This window comes from Hyperolius riggenbachi, chromosome 10 (genome assembly GCF_040937935.1).
Source record: "Hyperolius riggenbachi isolate aHypRig1 chromosome 10, aHypRig1.pri, whole genome shotgun sequence".
NCBI lineage: Eukaryota > Metazoa > Chordata > Amphibia > Anura > Hyperoliidae > Hyperolius > Hyperolius riggenbachi.
Window position 1 is genome coordinate 25,818,603 of NC_090655.1, and position 27,532 is coordinate 25,846,134.

The following is a 27,532-nucleotide window of genomic DNA, read 5'->3' on the forward strand; positions in this document are numbered from 1 at the left end:
AATCTATTCCTTTTCTCAAACGGATCATCAGGGGGCTCTGTATGGCTGATATTGTGGTGAAACCCCTCCCACAGGAAACTGTGAGCACCATGGTCCTGGCAGTTTCCTGCCTGTGAACCTTGTTGCATTGTGGGAAATTGCCGTTTACAGCTGTTTCCAACTGCCAAAAAAGCAGCATCTCTTTCCAGTGACATCACCTGCCAGCAGTAAAAATGTCACCATCTGATAAATGTCAGAATGTAAATCCAGGAGAGGAACGATTTTACATTGGGTTAACATTGACTAAATCATTTATACATGACTATTGTAAAAAATTAAGCACTATTTTTATTACATTATTTTCACTGGAGTTCCTCTTAAAGGTGCGTTACACCTCTGAGTCAGGACCCGATCCCCTTGGAAAACAAAGTTTGTTGTATACAAAGGCTCCAGTGAAGAATAAATATATATAAAATCAGGTTAAAAATGAGGGGGGCGGGGGGGGAGGGGGTTATCGGTGGATTTACCTCTCCACAAATGACACAACTCGTCTCGTCATAAAGAACACATAACGTTTATTTCTTACTCCAATACAATCTGCAAAGCGTTTCGCAGGTCAGTAGCCAGCTTCCTCAGGCACAAGTACAAGAAAGGAGCGGCTGGAGAAGTGCCAGGACGTGTAATAGCGCCTCTGTCTACAACAAACTACTGAATATCCACTTTGGTGGAGGGGTGTTTCTTGCCTTATTTTCTTTTCTAAGGAGAACAACTTCTTAGCCTGAGCGGGGACAGGATAATCTCCCCACCTGCTATTGGAGGCAACCCACCTTTGTAAGCAGAGGCGGGACAAAGTCCTCCAGCACCCAAGGCTGAGACGCCAAAGCGCGCCCCTCCATCCCTCCCACCCCAGCCGTCACACACTGATTGCTATTAGACTAAAAGGCACCCCAGGGCCCCCAACACCTTAATCTCTAGTTATCTGGCTTGTAGTCACTTCCATGTATCTCCTTTTCTTATTTCTTTCTGCTTCAAACACAATTAGGAATGACAGCTGAATGAATTGTGCGCCCCCTCCTACACTGCGCCCTGAGGCTGAAGCCTCTCCAGCCTATGCCTCGGCCCGGCCCTGTTTGTAAGTACAATTTAATTTACCTACCCATTTATTCACCCACCAACAATAATACACTACTGGGGCTCTCGATCTGATCCTTTTTGTTTTTACCCTTGGAAAACATGGCTGGCCGGCCTGACAGGAAAATAAAGGTCTCCCATCCCCCAAGCCTCACCATTTGGACACTAGGGACCAACCTCCGCTCGCCCGAGTGTATGGGTGTCCTCATACCCCAAACCCCACTTTCTTAAATTTTCTGGGTCAATTATGATTAGTCTAAGTGAGTTTATACAGGGGAATCGTGTCATTGACTGATTTGGACCATGCCTCTTTTTTTTGTACAGGCAATAAAATAACTCTCCATGCATAAAAGCAAACTAAAGTTTGGAAAGATGCCCGGATGGGCGAGGAGACCCAGTAAGGCACTACACGATGAACAAACACGATGTGTAGACAGCGTGGGGGGCTGGATAGGAGAACCTTCCCAGAAAACATGCAAAATAGTTCCAATCTCCGGACCACATCTCCAGCATAGATTATTGTAAGTCTGCTGCATAGCATTTGCAGGATTTTTTGGACTATAAGACTCAAGTTTTCTTCCTCAAAAGTGTGTGTGTGCGTCTTATGGTCCCAATGCAGGGAGTTCCTGACTTGTGAACGCCGGCCAATACAAATCTCCAACCCACCGCAATGTCAGGGACTCCCAGTACTGTGCCTATGCAGATGAGGACACAGGGTGATAAACAGAGAACACAGGGGGACACAAAAGGGCATAGAGGAGGACACAAAGGGGCATAGAGGAAAACACAAGGGGGACACAAAGGGGAATAGAGGACACAGGGGAACACAAAAGGGCATAGAGGAGGACACAAAGGGGCATAGGAGGAGGACACAAAGGGGCATAGGAGGACACAGGGGGACACAAAAGGGCATAGAGGAGGGCACAAAGGGGCATAGAGGAGGACACAAAGGGGCATAGAGGAAAACACAAGGGGGACACAAAGGGGATTAGAGGACACAGGGGGGACACAAAGGAGAATAGAGGACACAGGGGAACACAAAAGGGCATAGAGGAGGACACAAAGGGGCATAGAGGAGGACACAAAGGGGCATAGAGGACACAAAGGGGCATAGAGGACACAAAGGAGAATAGAGGACACAAAGGAGAATAGAGGACACAGGGGGACACAAAAGGGCATAGAGGAGGGCACAAAGGGGCATAGAGGAAAACACAAGGGGGACACAAAGGGGAATCGAGAACACACGGGGGACTCAAAGAGGAAAACACAAGGGGGACACAAAGGGGAATAGAGGGGGACACAAAAGGGTATAGAGGAGGGCACAAAGGGACATAGAGGACACAAAGGGGTATAGAGGACACAAAGGGGCATAGAGGAAAACACAAGGGGGACACAAAGGGGAAGAGGACACAAGGGAGGCACAAAGAGGTATAGAGGACACAAGGAGGGCACAAAGGGGCATAGAGGAGAACACAAGGACACAAAGGGGAATAGAGGAGGACACAAGGGGGACACAAAGGGGAATAGAGGAGGACACAAGGGGGACACAAAGGGGAATAGAGGAAGACACAAAGGGACATAAAGGAGGACACAAGGAGCACAGAGGAGGACACACAAGAGGTACAAAGGGGGCATAATATACAAGATGCCCCTTCACCATGAATGCACCAGGTTTAGTATATATTTATTTCCCTTGGTTTCTGTCCCCTAAACCTAGATGCGTCACATGGTCAGGAGCGTCTTATAGTCCGAAAAATACGGGTAGTCTCTCCGTGGTAAAGTACTTCCTCTGCAGAAATACAACCTGAATCAGTGTATCCTTAGCAGATACTGGTAACTGCACAAAATTCCTCACCACCTCCTCCCAATCTATGGCCGCTCTATTTTCAGTCATCAACGTTGTCAGCTCTCGGAGAACATACCTGGAAAAACTTGTCTTGACTTTGCTGATACAGTAAGACTAGCCGAGAGAAGTAAGGGAACTGTGCGTGGGAAGAGGTTATGAAGGAGGAGGTTATTAGTAACTCATTAGAGGAGCAGAGGGTAACCAGGTCCAATCAACAGAAATATTAGTGGGACCGGAGCAGTGGAGTGATTTAAATGACCACTCCAATGAAAAATGTAAGCAAATAAAATCTGACATTAACAACAGGCTTTTGACTAGTCCATCTCCTCATGGGGGATTCTCAGGGTTTTCTTTGTTTTCAAAAGCATTTTCTGGATAGCAGTTGCTAAGTCTAACTGCCAAAATAGTAAGATATTTGACTGGTGCCAGCCTCTCTAATCACTTACACGCTATTTTGGCAGTTTGACTTGGCAACTGCTGTTCAGGAAATGCTTTTAAAAACAAAGAAAACACTGAGAATCCCCCATGAGATGGACTAGTCCAAAACCTGTCAGTTCTTTCAGATTTTAACTGCTTACTTTTTTCGCTGGAGTGTGGAAAACACAGTAGTCAGGCCTAATTTACACAGATTTTATGTTTAAAATTCCTGGAGAAGTTCACACCTTTGTACACACCTGTTTAGGGGTCTTTCAAGTATATTTGATATGTTTGAAAGCATTTTTAAGAATTAAATGTAAATATAATAATTACGGTACAGTATTGTATGAAAATATGTGCCCCAACAAGCATGCCGCCCAATTTCAGGCCAAAATTGAATATTTGAATTCGGCAAGCTGAAAAATATGACCTCTGGGCCCTTCTCCACTGCTGCTTGCTTGCGATGTCGGGAACATAGCACGATTACCAGGAATTATGCAAGGCGGCAATTGCATTTGGGGAAAACTATGCACACTAGAGGGAAATCACAGTGCTCTTGTGATCTGCAAAACGACTGCAATCCGCTTTTGCGGAAAAGGGCCCTAATGTTGGAGAACCATTAGCTCTATTAAAAAAAAAAAAAAAAAAACAACAACAAAAAACTTTGCTAATATAGAAGGAAAACAAAAGTTTGCTTTCCTAAAACAGAAAGAATTTGCAATAATTCAGGTTGGAATGAGCTTGAGATGTCTCCCAGAGCAACACTGCTGAATATATGCAAATTAACCATTGTACCCTTAGCAGCTAAACACACCTCCAGAACCGCTGGAATGCAATGATGTGTCAGTTTGTTAATTTGTACAGAGCCATAATAATCCAACATGCATACCACTGGCGTAACAATAGGCCCTGCAGCCCCTGCTCCCACGGACACGGGCACCCCCTCCCCGGGACCCACTCGGGGCGTTTTGTGGGGGCTGGAGGGGTGGCAGCATGAGGGGAAAGCCTTGGCCACAGTCGGCGGGGAGAGGGGAAGTTCCCCCCTCTCCCTCACCTTGGGGCTCTCCCCTCCAGCTAGTTACAGTGTGGGCAGCTACATACCTTCCGTGCGTTCCACCGCATACTCCTCGCTCTAGCGGCTGACGTCACTTCCGGAAGTGACATAAGCCGCTAGAGCGAGGAGTATGCGGTGGAACGCACGGAAGAAGGTATGTATCTGCCCGCTGCCCACACTGTAACTAGCTGGAGGGGAGAGCCCTGAGATGAGGGTGGGGGGGGGGACTTCCCCTCTCCCTGCCGACTGTGGCCAAGGCTTTCCTCTCATGCTGCCACCCCTCCAGCCCCCACAAAACAGCCACGAGCGGGCCCCAGGGAGGGGGGGGGGGTGAGCTCTGAAATTCAGCCTAGTTACACCCCTGATGCATACAGACTGTTTCGGATTGGTTGATCCTCATCAGTGAATGGCATGGATTAATTTGGCTCTATGGAGTAGGGCTTGTAACACCGAGATGTACAGATTAACCAGCAAGCTCATGGTGACCCACAACTCATTGGAGTGTGTGAGGAGCTACAATGGTGCTAAAATCCCCCTTACTAAAATATTAAGGAAAACAAGAGTTTGCTTTCTTAAAACAGAAAGAATTTGCGATAATTCAGGTTGGAGTGAGCCTGAGATGTCTTGCTAATATAGAACAAAAAATGGGGTTTGCAAAGGAGTTCACACATCTCAGAGCAGAAGTTCAGAACTGCCAGCACAAGTACCCCAAACAGTATTGTTGCCATGGTTGCAAGTTGGAGCAGTGTGTATGTTTTTTGTCTTGGAATTCTTAGCTGGCTAAGTGAGAATGAAAATGGAATGATACTAATGTACTGACACTGTAATAACATAAATGGCTGCAGCCATCCTGTCTGTCTATGCAATGTGAGAGGAGGTATTTTCCTCTATGAGGAGCTGCAGACTCTAGACGCAGGGTTAAAGTCTGCAGCCCCACAGTGACGTCACTGACCAGCCGGTAGAATCAAGCAGCCGACCGTCCTTCTCACCTGAGCGCTACGGTACATCGCTGCGGCCATTCCGTCACCTGCTCGCCCACTCTCGCGATATCTCACCTCCAGAATCTCTCGAGAGCACAGTTTGCGTTCCACACTGCGGAAACACCCTACGCATTAAAATAGTCTGCTTGTGGCGAATCCCGTACGGCTTTTCTCATTTACGTTTTCATCTTCTTTATTCATAAGAAAGATTTTCATTAGTTACCACGGCAACGCCGCCGGAACTACACTTCCCAGCAACCCCCACGCCCGGCAGCGTCACCGCGACGCTCTCGGCCGTCAGCGAGGCGTTCCACCGCTATGCGCATGCGCAGCCGAGGTCTTGCTTGGGGCCCCCCGACAGCAGCGGCGATCTGTGGGAAAGGGGGCCGGAGAGCCGCGCGGCCGCTTCCCTCACAGGCTGGAGGCGGAATGCTGAGCCGGGCCGGAAGAGGCTCCCGCTGACGGTGAGGCGGGGAATCGGCGGGGGGCGGGGCCAGAGGGGGGCGTGACGTCACGGCAGTCGTCTTCACAACAATGATCTCTCTGAGCTGTGATCTCATCCTGGCATCAGGGCTATTGTCCCTCAGGACTGGGGTCTGCTCCTCCTCAGGGGGGCTCATGGGTGTCAGGCTGGGCTTGCAGGGCCGCTATGGGGAGATGACTGTGCTCTGTTGGAGACCAGGATGGGGGATCAGTGGTGTGATCTGCCTGTCTGCCCTCCTGCACTAACTTCACACAGTGTTCCATATATATATATATATATATATATATATATATATATATATATATATATATATATATATATATATATATATATATATATATATCCATGAGCAGAAGTAATGGTCACATGACTACTCCTTGTCACTTCCTCCTGATCTCAGACCTCCACAGGGATGCTGGAAGGAGTGGGAGTCTGGGACACGCCCCCTTCAGCTCCACACAGGTTAAAAGTGAACCTGAACTCAGAACTTCCTCTCTGCTCTAAAAGATACACAACAGCAGAATTACCTTTAAACAAAAAGCATTTCTTTGTCACAGTTGAAACAAATCCTAAAATCTGCAGTTTCTACTTCCTGATTCATGGAAGCAGACATATTGTTTATAGGATAAGAAAGGAAAAATGTCCGCACCAGTGTATCCAAAATCGATAAGTCAGTATATTTATTGAGGACGTATCCAGACACACAGAAAACACTTGACTAACATCTTTCGGACATACAATTGCATTAGTAAATGACTATGATTAAGGACCTAGTGTCCGAAACATGTTAGTCAAGTGTTTTCTGTGTGTCTGGATACGTCCTCAATAAATATACTGACTTATCGATTTTGGAGACACTGGTGCGGACCTTTTTTCCTTTCTTATCCTGATCATCTGGGCTTGGCTGCCTGTGTTCCTGCACTGTCTGCCGCGGTACAGTGGAGCGGTATCCTTTGCCTGTTTCTATATTGTTTATAGCCTGTGCATTTAAATGAGCTTATCTGCCACGGCAGTCCTGACACAGGGGATAAGCCCATTTGAAAGCACAGGCTGTAAACAAATTATGTCTGCTTCCATGAATCAGGAAGTAGAAACTGTGCAGATTTATTTTAAGATTTATATCAGCTGTAACAAAGAAATGTTTTTGTGCTTAACCAGCTGAGCGGTCTGGACGAGCTCAGCTCGTCCAACACCGCCAGAGGCTGCCGCTCAGGCCCTGCTGGGCCGATTTTAACGAAATAAAAAGCAGCACACGCAGCCGGCACTTTGCCAGCCGCGTGTGCTGCCTGATCGCCGCCGCTCTGCGGCGATTCGCCGCGAGCAGCGGCGAAAGAGGGCCCCCCTAGCCGCCTGAGCCCAGCGTAGCCGGAACAAAAAGTTCCGGCCAGCGCTAAGGGCTGGATCGGAGGCGGCTGACGTCAGGACGTCGGCTGACGTCGATGACGTCACTCCGCTCGTCGCTATGGCGACGATATAAGCGAAACAAGGAAGGCCGCTCATTGCGGCCTTCCTTGTTTATTCTGGGCGCCGGAGGCGATCGGAAGATCGCCTCCGGAGCGCCCTCTAGTGGGCTTTCATGCAGCCAACTTTCAGTTGGCTGCATGAAATAGTTTTTTTTTTATTTAAAAAAAACCCTCCCGCAGCCACCCTGGCGATTTAATCAGAACGCCAGGGTGGTTAAAGGTTATTAGGCTGCTGCGCATCTTTTAGAGCAGAGAGGAGTTCTGAGTTCAGGTCCACTTTAAAAGTGAACCTGAGATGACAGGAAATAAAAGTTTTATACATACCTGGGGCTTCCTTCAGACCCCTCCGTGCTGAGTGCGCTGTTGCAGCTGTCCGAAGCCTCCTCGATCCTTCCGTAGCAGCCCAGTGTTCTCCGCAGGCTCTTTTAGGCGGGTGCTCCACCCGGCTAGCTTTGGTGAGCACCCGGCTGTCATTGGCTCACCTCCTCCTATGCTGTAAGCAGAGTTGTGCAGAGAAGCACCGGCCCTGCATTGTCTCATCTCGCCCCACCCGGCTACTTTTCCATGCCGCCCGGCTACTATTTTGTGCCACCCGGCTGGAAAAAAATTCTGGGGAGAATACTGCTGAGCCATATTATCTCAGCCAGCTGGTGCAGTGCGGTGTAGCACGCTACCCCGTCTCACTCCTTTGAATGGGAGTGTTCTGCGCCAGTATGCCCGACTGACCATGGAGAACTGGGCTGCTACCAGGGGTTCCTGGATGCTTTGGACACCAGCGAGGGAGCGATCAGCATGGAAGGGTCTGGATGAAGCCTCTGGTATGATAAAACTTATTTCCCATCGGCTCAGGTACACTTTAAAGCACGCCTAAACTGAGTGGGATATTGAGACTGACCTGTATTTCCTTTTAAACAATGCAGATTGCCGGGCTGTCCTGTTGATCCTCTGCCTCTGGACCCTGAACAGCATACAGATCAGATGTTTCTGACTGAAGTATGACTGAGTTAGCCATGCTTGTTTCTGGTGTTATTTAGACACTACTGCAGCCAAAGAGATCAGCAGGACAGCCAGGCATCTGGTCTTGTCTAAAAGGAAATACATATGGCAGCCTCCATATACCTATCGCTTCAGGTGTTCTTTGACCACCTCCTTACCTGGCATCTTTGAGACATGTGGAGTTGCAATCAAGAATTCAATGTTGTTGTTTTTTTGTGGCTTGTACGTTTTGAAGTATATATAATTAAAGTTTTACATCTTTGATGAGTACCTGTGCCTTGAATTTGCCTTCCTCGAGGCTTGAGAAAGTTGGTTCCACTTAAGTGTTTGTCCTTCTAGCTGTCATTTTACAGTGCTGGCTTGAAGATGAATTATTGTTATTGATTGATAAATCACCAACATATTCTGTGGCGCTGACGAATGAAGAGCTACACATTTAATGTTGCTGTGGCAATCTGATCTAATATTCAGTGCTTAATGGAAACTTGAAGTGAGAGGAGTATGGGGGGCTGCCATATTTATTTCCTTTCAGGCCTTTTTAGGTGAGAGAGAGGGGGGAAACTGATGCCAATAGCCCTGTCTCATCTTGGTGGGATTTGATTGGTCCATTTTTAAGCATACATTACATACATTTGCATAATCCTGCATTCCCTCAGAATAATTTGCATTTTATTGACCATTCCTGTTTGGCTGTGGCTGCACTGCTGTGTGAGCACTGCACTGTGGCTGGAGCAGGGGGTGAGCTGGCTGTGTGAGCACTGCACTGCGGCTGGAGCAGGGGATGAGCTGGCTGTGTGAGCGCTGCACTGTGGTTGGAGCAGGGGGTGAGCTGGCTGTGTGAGCACTGCACTGTGGCTGGAGCAGGGGGTGAGCTGGCTGTGTGAGCGCTGCACTGTGGCTGGAGCAGGGGGATGAGCTAGCTGTGTGAGCACTGCACTGTGGCTGGAGCAGGGGATGAGCTGGATGTGTGAGCACTGCACTGTGGCTGGAGCAGGGGATGAGCACTGCACTGTGGCTGGAGCAGGGGATGAGCTGGCTGTGTGAGCACTGCACTGGGGCTGGAGCAGGGGATGAGCACTGCACTGTGGCTGGAGCAGGGGGTGCGCTGGCTGTGTGAGCACTGCGGCTGCACCAGGGGATGAGCTGGCTGTGTTAGCACTGTGGCTGCACTGCTGTGTGAGCACTGCACTGTGGCTGGAGCAGGGGGTGAGCTGGCTGTGTGAGCACTGCACTGTGGCTGGAGCAGGGGATGAGCTGGCTGTGTGAGCGCTGCACTGTGGCTGGAGCAGGGGATGAGCTGGCTGTGTGAGCGCTGCACTGTGGCTGGAGCAGGGGATGAGCTGGCTGTGTGAGCGCTGCACTGTGGCTGGAGCAGGGGGATGAGCTAGCTGTGTGAGCACTGCACTGTGGCTGGAGCAGGGGGTGAGCTGGCTGTATGAGCACTGCACTGTGGCTGGAGCAGTGGGTGAGCTGGCTGTGTGAGCACTGCACTGTGGCTGGAGCAGGGGATGAGCTGGCTGTGTGAGCGCTGCACTGTGGCTGGAGCAGGGGATGAGCTGGCTGTGTGAGCGCTGCACTGTGGCTGGAGCAGGGGGATGAGCTAGCTGTGTGAGCACTGCACTGTGGCTGGAGCAGGGGGTGAGCTGGCTGTGTGAGCACTGCACTGTGGCTGGAGCAGTGGGTGAGCTGGCTGTGTGAGCACTGCACTGTGGCTGGAGCAGGGGGTGAGCTGACTGTTAGAGCACTGCACTGTGGCTGGAGCAGGGGATGAGCTGGCTGTGTGAGCACTGCACTGTGGCTGGAGCAGGGGATGAGCTGGCTGTGTGAGCGCTGCACTGTGGCTGGAGCAGGGGATGAGCTGGCTGTGTGAGCACTGCACTGTGGCTGGAGCAGGGGATGAGCTGGCTGTGTGAGCACTGCACTGTGGCTGGAGCAGGGGATGAGCTGGCTGTGTGAGCACTGCACTATGGCTGGAGCAGGGGGTGAGCTGGCTGTGTGAGCACTGCGGCTGCACCAGGGGATGAGCTGGCTGTGTTAGCACTGCACTGGGGCTGGAGCAGGGGATGAGCACTGCACTGTGGCTGGAGCAGGGGATGAGCTGGATGTGTGAGCACTGCACTGTGGCTGGAGCAGGGGATGAGCACTGCACTGTGGCTGGAGCAGGGGATGAGCTGGCTGTGTGAGCACTGCACTGGGGCTGGAGCAGGGGATGAGCACTGCACTGTGGCTGGAGCAGGGGGTGCGCTGGCTGTGTGAGCACTGCGGCTGCACCAGGGGATGAGCTGGCTGTGTTAGCACTGGGGCTGGAGCAGGGGATGAGCACTGCACTGTGGCTGGAGCAGGGGATGAGCTGGCTGTGTGAGCACTGCACTGTGGCTGGAGCAGGGGGTGAGGTGGCTGTGTGAGCACTGCACTGTAGCTGGAGCAGGGGATGAGGTGGCTGTGTGCGCACTGCAGCTGGAGCAGGGGATGAGTTGGCTGTGTGAGCGCTGCACTGTGGCTGGAGCAGGGGGTGAGGTGGCTGTGTGAGCACTGCACTGTGGCTGGAGCAGGGGGGTGAGCTGGCTGTGTGAGCACTGCACTGTGGCTGGAGCAGGGGGGTGAGCTGGCTGTGTGAGCGCTGCACTGTGGCTGGAGCAGGGGATGAGCTGGCTGTGTGAGCGCTGCACTGTGGCTGGAGCAGGGGATGAGCTGGCTGTGTGAGCGCTGCACTGTGGCTGGAGCAGGGGGATGAGCTAGCTGTGTGAGCACTGCACTGTGGCTGGAGCAGGGGGTGAGCTGGCTGTATGAGCACTGCACTGTGGCTGGAGCAGTGGGTGAGCTGGCTGTGTGAGCACTGCACTGTGGCTGGAGCAGGGGATGAGCTGGCTGTGTGAGCGCTGCACTGTGGCTGGAGCAGGGGATGAGCTGGCTGTGTGAGCGCTGCACTGTGGCTGGAGCAGGGGGATGAGCTAGCTGTGTGAGCACTGCACTGTGGCTGGAGCAGGGGGTGAGCTGGCTGTGTGAGCACTGCACTGTGGCTGGAGCAGTGGGTGAGCTGGCTGTGTGAGCACTGCACTGTGGCTGGAGCAGGGGGTGAGCTGACTGTTAGAGCACTGCACTGTGGCTGGAGCAGGGGATGAGCTGGCTGTGTGAGCACTGCACTGTGGCTGGAGCAGGGGATGAGCTGGCTGTGTGAGCGCTGCACTGTGGCTGGAGCAGGGGATGAGCTGGCTGTGTGAGCACTGCACTGTGGCTGGAGCAGGGGATGAGCTGGCTGTGTGAGCACTGCACTGTGGCTGGAGCAGGGGATGAGCTGGCTGTGTGAGCACTGCACTATGGCTGGAGCAGGGGGTGAGCTGGCTGTGTGAGCACTGCGGCTGCACCAGGGGATGAGCTGGCTGTGTTAGCACTGCACTGGGGCTGGAGCAGGGGATGAGCACTGCACTGTGGCTGGAGCAGGGGATGAGCTGGATGTGTGAGCACTGCACTGTGGCTGGAGCAGGGGATGAGCACTGCACTGTGGCTGGAGCAGGGGATGAGCTGGCTGTGTGAGCACTGCACTGGGGCTGGAGCAGGGGATGAGCACTGCACTGTGGCTGGAGCAGGGGGTGCGCTGGCTGTGTGAGCACTGCGGCTGCACCAGGGGATGAGCTGGCTGTGTTAGCACTGGGGCTGGAGCAGGGGATGAGCACTGCACTGTGGCTGGAGCAGGGGATGAGCTGGCTGTGTGAGCACTGCACTGTGGCTGGAGCAGGGGGTGAGGTGGCTGTGTGAGCACTGCACTGTAGCTGGAGCAGGGGATGAGGTGGCTGTGTGCGCACTGCAGCTGGAGCAGGGGATGAGTTGGCTGTGTGAGCGCTGCACTGTGGCTGGAGCAGGGGGTGAGGTGGCTGTGTGAGCACTGCACTGTGGCTGGAGCAGGGGGGTGAGCTGGCTGTGTGAGCACTGCACTGTGGCTGGAGCAGGGGGGTGAGCTGGCTGTGTGAGCACTGCACTGTGACTGGAGCAGGGGATGAGCTGGCTGTGTGAGCACTGCACTGTGGCTGGAGCAGGGGGTGAGCTGGCTGTGTCAGCACTGTGGCTGGAGCAGGGGGTGAGCTGGCTGTGTGAGCGCTGCACTGTGGCTGGAGCAGGGGGATGAGCTAGCTGTGTGAGCACTGCATTGTGGCTGGAGCAGGGGGTGAGCTGGCTGTGTGAGCACTGCACTGTGGCTGGAGCAGGGGGATGAGCTAGCTGTGTGAGCACTGCACTGTGGCTGGAGCAGGGGGTGAGCTGGCTGTATGAGCACTGCACTGTGGCTGGAGCAGTGGGTGAGCTGGCTGTGTGAGCTCTGCACTGTGGCTGGAGCAGGGGGTGAGCTGGCTGTGTGAGCACTGCACTGTGGCTGGAGCAGGGGGTGAGCTGGCTGTGTGAGCACTGCACTGTGGCTGGAGCAGGGGGTGAGCTGGCTGTGTGAGCACTGCACTGTGGCTGGAGCAGGGGATGAGCTGGCTGTGTGAGCACTGCACTGTAGCAGGGGATGAGGTGGCTGTGTGAGCACTGCACTGTGGCTGGAGCAGGGGGTGAGCTGGCTGTGTGAGCACTGCACTGTGGCTGGAGCAGGGGGTGAGCTGGCTGTGTGAGCACTGCACTGTGGCTGGAGCAGGGGGTGAGCTGGCTGTGTGAGCACTGCACTGTGGCTGGAGCAGGGGGTGAGCTGGCTGTGTGAGCACTGCACTGTGGCTGGAACAGGGGGTGAGCTGGCTGTGTGAGCACTGCACTGTGGCTGGAGCAGGGGGTGAGCTTGCTGTGTGAGCACTGCACTGTGGCTGGAGCTGGGGGTGAGCTGGCTGTGTGAGCACTGCACTTTGGCTGGAGCAGGGGATGAGCTGGCTGTGTGAGCACTGCACTGTGGCTGGAGCAGGGGGTGAGCTGGCTGTGTGAGCACTGCACTGTGGCTGGAGCAGGGGGTGAGCTGGCTGTGTGAGCACTGCACTGTGGCTGGAGCAGGGGGTGAGTTGGCTGTGTGAGCGCTGCACTGTGTCTGGAGCAGGGGGTGAGCTGGATGTGTGAGCACTGTGGCCCCGAGCAGGGGGTGGACTGGCTGTGTGAGCACTGCACTGTGGCTGGAGCAGGGGATGAGCTGGCTGTGTTAGCACTGCACTGTGGCAGGAGCAGAGGATGAGCTGGCTTTGTGAGCACTGTACTGTGGCTGGAGCAGGGGGTGAGCTGGCTGTGTGAGCACTGCACTGTGGCTGGAGCAGGGGATAAGCTGGCTGTGTGAGCACTGCACTGTGGCAAGAGCAGAGGATGAGCTGGCTGTGTGAGCACTGCACTGTGACTGGAGCAGGGGATGAGCTGGCTGTGTGAGCACTGCACTGTGGCTGGAGCAGGGGATGAGCTGGATGTGTGAGCACTGTGGCTGGAGCAGGGGGTGGGCTGGCTGTGTGAGCGCTGCACTGTGGCTGGAGCAGGGGGTGAGCTGGATGTGTGAGCACTGTGGCTGGAGCAGGGGGTGGACTGGCTGTGTGAGCACTGCACTGTGGCTGGAGCAGGGGATGAGCTGGCTGTGTTAGCACTGCACTGTGGCAGGAGCAGAGGATGAGCTGGCTGTGTGAGCACTGCACTGTGGCTGGAGCAGGGGGTGAGCCGGCTGTGTGAGAACTGCACTGTGGCTGGAGCAGGGGATAAGCTGGCTGTGTGAGCACTGCACTGTGGCTGGAGCAGGGGATGAGCTGGCTGTGTTAGCACTGCACTGTGGCAGGAGCAGAGGATGAGCTGGCTGTGTGAGCACTGCACTGTGGCAAGAGCAGAGGATGAGCTGGCTGTGTGAACACTGCACTGTGACTGGAGCAGGGGATGAGCTGGCTGTGTGAGCACTGCACTGTGGCTGGAGCAGGGGGTGAGCTGGCTGTGTGAGTACTGCACTGTGGCTGGAGCAGGGGATGAGCTGGATGTGTGAGCACTGTGGCTGGAGCAGGGGGTGGGCTGGCTGTGTGAGCACTGCACTGTAGCTGGAGCAGGGGGTGAGCTGGTTGTGTGAGCGCTGCACTGTGGCTGGAGCAGGGGGTGAGCTGGCTGTGTGAGCACTGCACTGTGGCTGGAGCAGAGGATGAGCTGGATGTGTGAGCACTGCACTGTGGCTGGAGCAGAGGATGAGCTGGCTGTGTGAGCACTGCACTGTGGCTGGAGCAGGGGGTGAGCTGGGTGTGCCAGCACTGTGGCTGGAGCAGGGGGTGAGCTGGCTGTGTGAGCACTGCACTGTGGCTGGAGCAGGGGATGAGCTGGCTGTGTGAGCACTGCACTGTGGCAGGAGCAGAGGATGAGCTGGGAGTGTGAGCACTGCAATGTGGCTGGAGCAGGGGATGAGCTGGCTGTGTGAGCACTGCACTGTGGCAGGAACAGAGGACGAGCTGGCTGTGTGAGCACTGTGACTGGAGTAGGGGATGAGCTGGCTGTGTGAGCACTGCACTGTGGCTGGAGCAGGGGATGAGCTGGATGTGTGAGCACTGTGGCTGGAGCAGGGGGTGGGCTGGCTGTGTGAGCACTGCACTGTAGCTGGAGCAGGGGGTGAGCTGGCTGTGTGAGCACTGCACTGTGGCTGGAGCAGGGGATGAGCTGGATGTGTGAGCACTGCACTGTGGCTGGAGCAGAGGATGAGCTGGATGTGTGAGCACTGCACTGTGGCTGGAGCAGAGGATGAGCTGGCTGTGTGAGCACTGCACTGTGGCTGGAGCAGAGGATGAGCTGGATGTGTGAGCACTGCACTGTGGCTGGAGCAGAGGATGAGCTGGCTGTGTGAGCACTGCACTGTGGCTGGAGCAGGGGGTGAGCTGGGTGTGTCAGCACTGTGTCTGGAGCAGGGGGTGAGCTGGCTGTGTGAGCACTGCACTGTGGCTGGAGCAGGGGGTGCACTGGCTGTGTGAGCACTGCACTGTGGCTGGAGCAGGGGATGGGCTGGCTGTGTGAGCACTGCACTGTGTCTGGAGCAGGGGGTGCGCTGGCTGTGTGAGCACTGCACTGTGTCTGGAGCAGGGGATGGGGTGGCTGTGTGAGCACTGCACTGTGGCTGGAGCAGGGGATGAGCTGGCTGTGTGAGCACTGCACTGTGGCTGGAGCAGGGGATGAGCTGGCTGTGTGAGCACTGCACTGTGGCTGGAGCAGGGGATGAGCTGGCTGTGTGAGCACTGCACTGTGGCTGGAGCAGGGGATGAGCTGGCTGTGTGAGCACTGCACTGTGGCTGGAGTAGGGGATGAGCTGGCTGTGTGAGCACTGCACTGTGGCTGGAGTAGGGGATGAGCTGGCTGTGTGAGCACTGCACTGTGGCTGGAGTAGGGGATGAGCTGGCTGTGTGAGCACTGCACTGTGGCTGGAGCAGGGGATGAGCTGGCTGTGTGAGCACTGCACTGTGGTTGGAGCAGGGGGTGAGCTGACTGTTAGAGCACTGCACTGTATTCAGTTACACAAACATCTCTACTTTTCTACAAAAATAAAAGTTTTACTTCATCTCAAGTATATGAAGAAGCCATAAGGAGCTGTTTACATTTTGTTACTAAGATTGGCAGGAAGTGACCCAGAAAGCCAAAAATGCAGGACGTCAGAAATATTTCTGCAGCTTGGTAAACAGCAGCGTGAGTGAGCGTGACAACCTAATGCTCTGTCAATGTCCCCTGTGTCAAAGCAGAGCGGCGTAATGCCTGGCACTGTACGATGGCTGCACGCTCAGGACATGGCCACCCAGAGCTGTACACACACTGGCCTGTTGTACAAACAGGGAAGAAAGCTGTCACTGTGTCTCTGTCAGTGGGTGGCTGGCCATCACTGCAGGGCTTGTGAGGAGCTCAGAAAGAACTTGTCATGCCCCGATGTGCTAGCAGAGCCCAGAGTAAGGGGAACCTTTCACAACTCTTATATCGGGGCTGTATCCACACACAGGCCATTATACCGTACCAGGGGGGTGTATCTATATACAGGCCATTATTCCGGACCAGGGGGCTGTATCTACTACACAGAGGCCATTATACCGTACCAGGGGGCTGTATCTATACACAGAGGCCATTATACCGTACCAGGGGGCTGTATCTACTACACAGAGGCCATTACACCGTACCAGGGGGCTGTATCTACTACACACAGTTCACTCACTATGGTACACAGAAACCAAGTGCAGCTTGTCAACCAAACACATAAAAACTTTATTGTGAAGGAACAGCTCTTAAAGTAGCAGGGACAGCTATACTATCCTAGAAAAAAAAAATACATATACAGTGGTTTGCAGAAGTGTTCGGCCTCCTTTTTTTTTTTCCACATTTTGTCACATTACTGCCACAAACATGAATACATTTTATTGGAATTCCACGTGAAAGACCAATACAAAGTGGTGTACACGTGAGAAGTGGTGCGAAAGTCATACGGGATTCCAAACATTTTTTACAAATCAATAACTGCAAAGTGGTGTGTGCGTAATTATTCAGCCCCCTTTGGTCTGAGTGCAGTCAGTTGCCCATAGACATTGCCTGATGAGTGCTAATGCCTAAATAGAGTGCACCTGTGTGAAATCTAATGTCAGTACAAATACAGCTACTCTGTGATGGCCTCAGAGGTTGTCTAAGGCCCAGTGCACACCAAAAACTGCTAGCAGATCTGCAAAACACTAGCGGTTTTTGAAACGCCTTTTCTTATTTTTATGAAGCGTTTTAGCTAGCGCTTTGCGGTTTTGGGTAGCGGTTTTGGTGTAGTAGATCAGGGCTGTGGCGTCAGAGTCAGGGCAATTGTGGGCACCTGGAGTCGGAGTCGTTGATTTCATAAACTGAGGAGTCGGATGATTTTTGTACAAAATCCACAGCCCCGTTTAGTAGTAGACTGAGGAGTCGGAGTCGGAGCTATTTTGGGTACCCGGAGTCGGAGTCATGGTTTCATAAACTGAGTTGGAGTCGGAAGATTTTTGTACCGACTCCACAGCCCTGTAGTAGATTTCATATATTGTTACAGTAAAGCTGTTACTGAACAGCTTCTGTAACAAAACGCTTGCAAAACCGCTCTGAACAGGCGTTTTTCACAGCGGTTTGCGTTTTCCCTATACTTTACAATGAGGCAGAAACGCCTCCGCAATCCAAAATCTGCAGCAGCCCGGGAGTATGCGTTTCTGCAAAACGCCTCCCGCTCTGGTGTGCACCAGCCCATTGAAATACATTACCCTAGCGTATCCGCAGCCGCAAGCGGTTGTAAAATCGCGAGAAAACCTGCTCGGTGTGCACCAGCCCTAAGAGAATATTGGGAGCAACAACACCATGAAGTCCAAAGAACACACAAGACAGGTCAGGGATAAAGTTATTGAGAAATTTAAAGCAGGCTCCGTGTTCTCCCCAGAATTATTTTCCAGCCGGGTGGCATGAAAAAGTAGCCGGGTGGGGCAATATGAGAGAATGCAGGGCTGGTGCTTCTTTGCGCAACTTTGCTTACACCATAGGAGGAGGTGAGTTGATGACAGCCGGGTGCTCACCAAAACTAGCCGGGTGGAGCACCCTGCTAAAAGGGTCTGGGGAGAACACTGGGCTTAGGCTACAAAAAGATTTTCAAAGCCTTGAACATCCCACGGAGCATTGTTCACGCGATCATTCAGAAATGGAAGGAGTATGGCACAACTGTACACCTACAAAGACAAGGCCATCCACCTAAACTCACAGGCCGAACAAGGAGAGCGCTGATCAGAAATGCAGTCAAGAGGCCCATGGTGACTCTGGACGAGCTGCAGAGATCTACAGCTCAGGTGGGGGAATCTGTCTATAGGACAACTATTAGTCATGCACTGTACAAAGTTGGTCTTTATGGAAGAGTGGCAAGAAGAAAGGCATTGTTAACAGAAAATCATAAAAAGTCCTGTTTGCAGTTTGCCACAAGCCATGTGGGGGACACAGCAACCATGTGGAAGAAGGTGCTCTGGTCAGATGAGACCAAAATTGAATTTTTTGGCCAAAATGCAAGTGCTATGAGTGGAGGAAAACTAACACTGCACAGACTCTGAACACACCATCCCCACTGTCAAATATGGTGGTGGCAGCATTATGTTCAGGGGGTGCATCTCTTCAGCAGGGACAGGGAAGCTGGTCAGAGTTGATGGGAATACAGGGCAATCTTGGAAGAAAACCTCTTGGCGTCTGCAAAAGACTTGAGACTGGGGTGGAGGTTCACCTTCCAGCAGGACAATGACCCTAAACATAAAGCCAGGGCAACAATGGAATGGTTTAAAACAAAACATATCCATGTGTCAGAATGGCCCAGTCAAAGTCCAGATCTAAATCCAATCGAGAATCTGTGGCAAGATCTGAAAACTGCTGTTCAGAAACGCTGTCCATCTAATCTGTCTGAGCTGGAGCTGTTTTGCAAAGAAGAATGGGAAAGTATTTCAGTCTCTAGATGTGCAAAGCTGGTAGAGACATACCCTAAAAGACTGGCAGCTGTAATTGCAGCAAAAGTTGGTTCTACAAAGTATTGACTCAGGGGGGCCGAATAATTACGCACACCCCACTTTGCAGTTATTATTATTTTTTTTTTTAATGTTTGGAATGATGTATGATTTTCGTTCCACTTTTCACGTGTACACCACTTTGTATTGGTCTTCTTTTATGTGGAATTCCAATAAAATTGATTCATGTTTGTGGCAGTAATGTGACAAAATGTGGAAAACTTAAAGGGGGCCGAATACTTTTGCAAACCACTGTACAAGTAGATACATACTACTTACATAACATATGTATTGCACTGTCCACGTTTTGATTTTAGTGAATTTAATATAGTAAATAAAGAAAACTGTTCCAGACATTTTCCACCTTTACTGCCTCTGACTGAAGCCAATCCTGATGTCATTTCCTCCCTTACTCTTTTTTTCTCCTAGAAACTGCACTGTTTTTATCTAGCTTGCTTTGTAAACACATGTGAGCACAGCATAGATCAGGCTTTCTCAACCAGGGTTCCCTGGAACCCCAGGGTTCCTCGAGTACTCTGCAAGGGTTCCTTGGCATTTTCCCCCATCGTGGGGGTAGTATAATAGAGCACATTATAATAGGTGATACTTCAACAAGAAGCACTAAATTGGGGGGTCAGGAGACAGTATAATGAGTGGTAGTGTAATAGGGGTAGTGAAATAAACAGCCACACATACTTTTAAAGACCATGCCTCCTCCAAAATAAATGCAGGGGTTCCTCGAGATCAAAAAATTGTTTGCAGGGGTTCCCTGATATCCCAAAGTTATTTGCAGGGTTCCTCCAGGTTAGAAAGGTTGAGAAAGGCTGGCATAGATCGTATTTCAGCAGCTTCTGAGGAGGTGTGAAGTGTATTTCCCTTCTCTGCCTCATCCTGTCGCACTGAATTGCCCTCAATTATTGAGAAGCAGGAATGTAGGAGGGGAATTAACAAGCTTCCCACTCCTGGACAATGTACCAGAATAGAGCCAGGCTGACTGACATAAGATTTATTACAGCAGAAACATTTATGATTATATTGGAATGCTTGCAGTGCAGGGTCAGGATGTAGACTACATTACACAGAACAGTGAATAATTGGAATTTGATTTTGACAATCCTGTTTAAACAGTTACATATCTGTACCTACAGTGGTGTACAGTAGTATCTGGTTATAGTAAACTCTGATATAGTAAACCTCTGGATATAGTAAACTCAGTCCTCAGGTCTCGGCAAATGCGTCTGCATAAATATAGAATGTATGGCCAATTCTGTTATAGTATTCTTCTGATGTAGTCCTGAAACTCCTCTTCCTGGTCCCCTGGAGTTTACTATAAAGGGATTCTACTGTATTTGAGTTGGTGGCTGTGCAGCCTGTTTATGAACAGATGTTTTAGGCTAAAAAATAAATAAATAATAAAAAAAGCGTGTTTACAGTAAATACGTTTCAAAGTATTTGTATTGGCTGCCCACAGGGTATCTTCACACCTTCATAGTCAAAGTTCACTTGACATTTTGTGGTTTCTTATTAAAGGGGATCTGAAGTGAGAGGGATATGGAGGCTGCCATATTTATTTGCTTTTAAACAAAGCAGATTGCCTGGCAGCCCTGCTGATCCTCTGCCTCTAATACTTTTAGCCACAGACCCTGGACAAACATGCAGCAGGGCAGGTGTTCTGACTGGCTTAGCTGAATGCTTGTTCATGTGTATGATTCAGACCCTACTGCAGACAAAGAGATTAGCAGGACTGCCAGGCAACTGGTATTGTTTAAAGCGTACCTAAACTCAGAACTTCCTCTCTGCTCTAGAAGATAAGCAACAGCAAAATAACCTTTAACCATTTCCGCCGCCCGGACGTGAAGGTCACGTCCGGGCGGCTGTTCTTCTGCGCGTGATCGCGGGCGCGCCCCCGTGTCCCCGTGGTGTCCCCCGGTAGCCCTGGGATCAGTGAACGGGAACATGGTTCCCGATCACCGATCCCTGTCCCCCGCAGAAAAACTGAAGCGCTCACACATGAGGCTTCAGTTCTTCTGCCCGAAAAAATTTCCGCATCCCCCTTGTAGTTCCGCTTAGCGAGAAGTACAAGGAGGGAAACCAAAAATGAAGGTGGCCAAATAGTAAAACTACATCTACACATATTTTACATTACAATTTACACATTTAACTACATTAAAGTGAACCTTAAAGAGAATCTGTACTCTGAAATTCTTACAATAAAAAGCATACCATTCTATTCATTATGTGCTCCTGGTCCCCTCTGTGCTGTTTCTGCCATTCTCTGCTGCAAACCTGGCTTGTAATTGCCAGTTTTAGGCAGTGTTTACAAACAAACTAACCAGCTTCTAATAGGCTCAGCTAAGCAGAGTGTGTTAGTCACACAGAGCCTGCAGGGGGTGTGTACAGCTTCTAGCTAATCACAAGCAGCCCTGCACATTCCAGTCTGACTGCCTCAGCCTGACTGTGCCGACTATAGAGAGAAGATTAGATCATATAACAGAGATAACACAGCTACTGTGCAATTAGGAAAAGCTGCAGTAAGCCAGACCACATTAGAAAAGGCATAGGAACTTATAGCATAGAAGAAATAAAGATAAACAATTTGTTACAGAGTCTCTTTAAGTCTCCTAAAAAAAAAATGAGTTTTACTCACCTGGGGCTTCCCTCAGCCCCCTGCAGCCGATCGGTGCCCTCGCCGTGTCTCTGCGATGCTCCCGTCCCCGCCGGTGACCACTTCTGGTTTCGCCATCAGGACCCGACAGGCATGGGAACGCGAGTGATTATTCGCGTTCCCAGCCACAATATCGCCCCCTATGCTGCTATTGCTGCTATAATCACTTGCGTTCCCATGCCTGTCGGGTTCTGACGGCGAAACCGGAAGTGGTCGCCGGCGGGGACGGGAGCATTGCAGAGACACTGCGAGGGCACCGATCGGCTGCAGGGGGCTGAGGGAAGCCCTAAAACTCATTTTTTTTAGTAGACTTAAGTGCCTCTTTAAAAATGAACTGTTTATGTCCCACACCAAAATATTACCCAAATAAAAATTTTTGTGGAAAAAAACAAAAAATATTAAATTTATAAAAAAAAACAAAACAAAAAAAACCCCCACATCAATAGTTACCTAAGGGTCTGAACTTTTTAAATATGCATTTGAAGGGGGTATACTACAAACATTTTTTAAATTATAAGCTTGTAAATAGTGATGGACGCAAAACGGAAACAATGCACCTTTATTTTCAAATAAAATATTGGCGCCATACATTGTAATAGGGACAAAATTTAAATGGTATAATAACCGATACATACGGGCAAATAAAATACATAAATACATAGGTTTTAATTATGGTAGCGTGGATTATTTTAAAGGGAAGGTTCACGGTCCCTGAAAAAAAAAATGCTTATCCACTTACCTGGGGCTTCCTCCAGCCCGTGGCAGGCAGGAGGTGCCCTCGGCACTGCTCCGCAGGCTCCCGGTGGCCGACCCGACCTGGCCAGGCCGGCTTCCAGGTCGGGCTCTTCTGCGCTCCAAAATGCGCCTCACGGCGGCGCGCTGACATCATCGGACGTCCTCCGGGCTGTACTGAGCCTGCGGAGCGGCGGCGAGGGCACCTCCTGCCTGCCATGGGCTGGAGGAAGCCCTAGGTAAGTGGATAAGCATTTTTTTTTCAGGGACCGTGAACCTTCCCTTTAAAATAAGCTATAATGGCCGAAAACTGAGAAATAATGAATTTTTCAAAATTTTTTCTTATTAATCCTGTTAATATGCATTTATAAATAAATAATTCTTAGCAAAATGTACCACCTAAAGAAAGCCTACTTAGTGGCGGAAAAAACACGATATCGATCAATAAATTGTGATAAGTAGTGATAAAGTTATTAGCGAATGAATGGGAGGTAAAAATTGCTCTGATGCATAAGGTGAAAAATCCCTGCGGGCTGAAATGGTTAAAGAAAAACATTCCTTTATTACAGCTGATACAAATCCTGCAATAAATCTGCAGTGTGTCTACTTCCTACTTTTGTGGATCCAGACATAGGGTTAACATGCTGTGTTAACGAATTAGTTGCTCTGCTGAGGCAACTGACACAGCTGAGAGATCAAATTACAGTTGTGATTAGTCACAGATGAGGGAGAATCAGACAGACTAAACTCTCTCTAAATACATAGAGGGTGGATTTCTCTCTGTTTTCCTTCTCTCCCGTGCAAGGGTTCAGGTCCACTTTAAGTGTTGTCCCAACCTCATGCACTATAGCCCATCCTTTTTGGAATGGGATATAGTACATGATACCAATCCATTTTTCCTATAGGGGTACCTACCTTATGGTGTTAGCCACTTACCTACCCTTCCACCTTAACTATCATTGTTATGCATGTATTTCTATAGCTGACCCAATTCCTATTTGCATAAAATGTTGTTGTATTTAGAAGTTGTCTCTAATGCCGACACATTTTCCGCAATGAGCAATTCATGTCAGTATCAGGCTTGGTTACAGTTATCTCCTTGGTTACACCTATAACTTTATACATACTAGAGTCATGTTACATAGGTTCTATGTTTGCTTCTAGGTCGCTGCTAGCACTTTTTGCTATCTGTGAAGTTAAATCTGGCCATATCAGACAGACAGTATCAATACTGACAACAGACACCAAGCAATAGGTCCTCTGGCTCCTGGGATGCGTCCAGCCAGACCCGGTTATGATGCAACAACCTGGCCTGGGGTCATCAGTTACACAACTTCTGACTACTTTGTAACTATCACTTACTTTAACCCTTTAGCAGCCAATTTATTTAGAGGCTTGCAAGAGCTCCAGGCCAATTTATTTTAGCACTTTTTTATTTCTTATTTGTTACATTACCTTGCTACTAATTAGTACTGCTGTGATGTGTGTTTATGGCCACTTGTCCCTAGGTGGCAGTGTGAGACAATAACTGAGGACTTCTGCTTTCAGTTTCTGTATTTTCTGCTAGCAGAGAGACATGAAAGCATTCCAAAAATTTACAGCACAAAAGTTATGCCAACTGAGGTCGAAAGCAGTTCACTTATCTCAAACCAGATAACTCTATTGCAGCTGCTAACGGGATAAAATACACATTTTAAGTAGGAATCCTCTTTCCCCTGTGTTTCCGCCATCTCCCATGTTTTCCTGCTATTCATGGAGCCGGTGAATTGGGGCAAAACATGGATAGCATATAATAAAGATAATGTACTCTCCTACCATATACGCATGTATGTAATGGCTGTAGAGGTGGGTTATGTGTGAGCTGTGAGCTCATCCAATAGCTGAGCTTGATTGGGGAAGGGGCATGCATGTAATGGCTGTAGAGGTGGGTTATGTGTGAACTGTAAGCTCATCCAATAGCTGAGCTTGATTGGGGAAGGGGGAGGGGCATGCATGTAATGGCTGTAGAGGTGGGTTATGTGTGAGCTGTGAGCTCATCCAATAGCTGAGCTTGATTGGGGAAGGGGGAGGGGCATGCATGTAATGGCTGTAGAGGTGGGTTATGTGTGAACTGTAAGCTCATCCAATAGCTGAGCTTGATTGGGGAAGGGGGAGGGGCATGCATGTAATGGCTGTAGAGGTGGGTTATGTGTGAACTGTGAACCCATCCAATAGCTGAGCTTGATTGGGGAACGGGATGGGCATGCATGTAATTACTGTAGAGGTGGGTTATGTGTGAACTGTGAGCCCATCCAATAGCTGAGCTTGCTTGGGGAAGGGGAGGGGCATGCATGTAATGGCTGTAGGGGTGGGTTATGTGTGAACTGTGAGCCCATCCAATAGCTGAGCTTGATTGGGGAAGGGGGAGGGATATGCATGTAATGGCTGTAGAGGTGGGTTATGTGTGAACTGTAAGCCCATCCAATAGCTGAGCTTGATTGGGGAAGGGGGAGGGGCATGCATGTAATGGCTGTAGAGGTGGGTTATGTGTGAACTGTGAGCCCATCCAATAGCTGAGCTTGATTGGGGAAGGGGGAGGGATATGCATGTAATGGCTGTAGAGGTGGGTTATGTGTGAACTGTAAGCCCATCCAATAGCTGAGCTTGATTGGGGAAGGGGGAGGGGCATGCATGTAATGGCTGTAGAGGTGGGTTATGTGTGAACTGTGAGCCCATCCAATAGCTGAGCTTGCTTGGGGAAGGGGAGGGGCATGCATGTAATGGCTGTAGGGGTGGGTTATGTGTGAACTGTAAGCCCATCCAATAGCTGAGCTTGATTGGGGAAGGGGGAGGGGCATGCATGTAATAGCTGTAGAGGTGGGTTATGTGTGAACTGTAAGCCCATCCAATAGCTGAGCTTGATTGGGGAAGGGGGAGGGGCATGCATGTAATAGCTGTAGAGGTGGGTTATGTGTGAACTGTAAGCCCATCCAATAGCTGAGCTTGATTGGGGAAGGGGGAGGGGCATGCATGTAATGGCTATAGGGGTGGGTTATGTGTGAACTGTGAGCCCATCCAATAGCTGAGCTTGCTTGGGGAAGGGGAGGGGCATGCATGTAATGGCTGTAGAGGTGGGTTATGTGTGAACTGTAAGCTCATCCAATAGCTGAGCTTGATTGGGGAAGGGGGAGGGGCATGCATGTAATGGCTGTAGGAGTGGGTTATGTGTGAACTGTAAGCCCATCCAATAGCTGAGCTTGATTGGGGAAGGGGGAGGGGCATGCATGTAATGGCTGTAGAGGTGGGTTATGTGTGAACTGTAAGCCCATCCAATAGCCGAGCTTGATTGGGGGAGGGGCATGCATGTAATGGCTGTAGGGGTGTGTTATGTGTGAACTGTGAGCCCATCCAATAGCTGAGCTTGATTGGGGAAGGGGGATGGGCATGCATGTAATGGCTGTAGAGGTGTGTTATGTGTGAACTGTGAGCCCATCCAATAGCTGAGCTTGATTGGGGAAGGGGGAGGGATATGCATGTAATGGCTGTAGGGGTGGGTTATGTGTGAACTGTGAGCCCATCCAATAGCTGAGCTTGATTGGGGAAGGGGGAGGGGCTTGCATGTAATGGCTGTAGGGGTGGGTTATGTGTGAACTGTGAGCCCATCCAATAGCCGAGCTTGATTGGGGAAAGGGGAGGGGCATTTGAGCTGAAGATTGAGAAGAGCAAGGGGTGTATTCAGGGCAAATTGAGGAAAAGCTTTATGCCATCTGGTCCCAGGGGAGGCTCCACAGCCCATCACACAGTATACTGGTACCTACAAACTGCTGTACCTGAAGTAAGAGGGATATGGAGGCTGCCATATTTATTTCCTATTTAAGCAATACCAGTTGCCCGGCCATCCTGCTGATCCTCTGTCTCTAATACATTTAGCCATAGCCCCTGAACAAGCATGCAGCAGATCAGGTGTTTCTGACATTGTCAGATCTGACAAGATTAGCTGCATGCTTGTTTCTGGTGTGATTCAGACACTGCTGCAGCCAAATAGATCAGCAGGACTGCCAGGCAACTGGTATTGCTTAAAGAGGAGCTGTCAGCCATGCTATCTCAAAAAAACAAAACACATATATAAAAGTCGATAAATACTTGCTCTACTTACATAACATATGTATTGTACTGTCCACATTTTAATTTTAGCGATTTTTCAACAGTAAAAAAAAAAGAGAAAATCCTTCTTAGAATTTTAAGTGTGGCTATTTTGAAGCCAATCCTGATGTCATTTCCTCCCTTAGGGCCCGTTTCCACTTGTGCGGTGGGAATCGCCGCGGTAAAAATTTGCCTGCGGATATGAATTTTGTGTGCAGTTATATGCAAATTTTCATGTGAATTTGCATACGATTTTGCATGGATGACGATGTATACGAATTTAACCATGGCAGTGCCTGTGTGCTATTCCATTGATTCCAGGCGAAATCGCATGAAAATTCGCATACCAATACCGCATGCGAATTCCCTATTAAATACATTGTATGCGATTCACATAGCGGTATGCAGTATGCGAATTCTGATGGCTCTGCCATGCAGATTTTTTCTGCACAGAAAAACGCAAAGGAATCCTGACAAGTGGAAACAGTCGCATCCACTTGTATTGGGTATGCGAATTCGCATGCGGCAAATTCACGATAGTGGAAACGGGCCCTGACTCTCCTCTGCCTGATTGTGTATGCATTGCCTGCCCTTCACTATCGAAAGTGCATGAGAAATCTTGGCCAATCAGAGAGAAACAGAGGTGTGGGAGGGGAAAACAAGAGGGGAAAGAGGCTTCAGCCAATCAGGCTGCATTAGTTAAGTTTGAGGGGAAAGTAGACAAGCAAAAAGAACAACCCAGCATGCCCTGCAACTTCCTTTTTGGGTACCAAATTTTGTGTGTACCAAATAAGAGGTAAACTGGGGAATGATCATTTATCAACAAGAAAAGTAATAGTGATTTTATCTTTTGGATTGCCTGGTGGTTATTACTTGGTTACCAGATAAAAATAAAGAATTGATTTTTGATTTTATGCCCGACGGTTACACTTTAAAGAGAACCCGAGGTGTGTTTAAAGAATGTTATCTGCATACAGAGGCTGGATCTGCCTATACAGCCCAGCCTCTGTTGCTATCCCAAACCCCACTAAGGTCCCCCTGCACTCTGCAATCCCTCATAAATCACAGCCGTGCTGTGAGGCTGTGTTTACATCTGTAGTGTCAGTCTCAGCTGCTCCCCCGCCTCCTGCAGAGCTCTGGTCCCTGCCCCCCTCCCTTCCCTCTAATCAGCAGGGAGGGAAGGGATGCAGGCGGGGACTCGAGTTCTGCAGGAGGCGGGGAGAACAGTAGACTGAC

General features: G+C 50.4%; 2 protein-coding genes across 8 annotated transcripts in view; one reads left to right on the forward strand and one right to left on the reverse strand.

The window, feature by feature from the left end:
- Positions 1-5,645, reverse strand: part of ACADSB (acyl-CoA dehydrogenase short/branched chain) — an 87,654-nt gene extending 82,009 nt beyond the window's left edge. Inside the window, exons 1-2 of the mRNA XM_068256834.1 lie at positions 5,631-5,645; positions 5,417-5,519 (exon numbers count right to left, since the gene is read on the reverse strand). Of these exons, the coding sequence (XP_068112935.1) occupies positions 5,417-5,446 (30 nt within the window). The 5' untranslated portion in view covers positions 5,447-5,519; positions 5,631-5,645. The remainder of the gene's footprint in view (positions 1-5,416; positions 5,520-5,630) is intronic.
- Positions 5,646-5,693: 48 nt separating this feature from the next.
- The window catches only part of IKZF5 (IKAROS family zinc finger 5), a 35,930-nt gene continuing 14,091 nt past the window's right edge, over positions 5,694-27,532 (forward strand). For 3 of the 7 annotated variants that reach the window (XM_068256829.1, XM_068256831.1, XM_068256828.1), the window contains exon 1: positions 5,694-5,871. The gene's annotated coding sequence lies outside the window, so the exon portion shown is untranslated. The remainder of the gene's footprint in view (positions 5,872-27,532) is intronic. The other 4 variants (XM_068256827.1, XM_068256830.1, XM_068256832.1 and 1 more) reach the window with 2 other exon arrangements.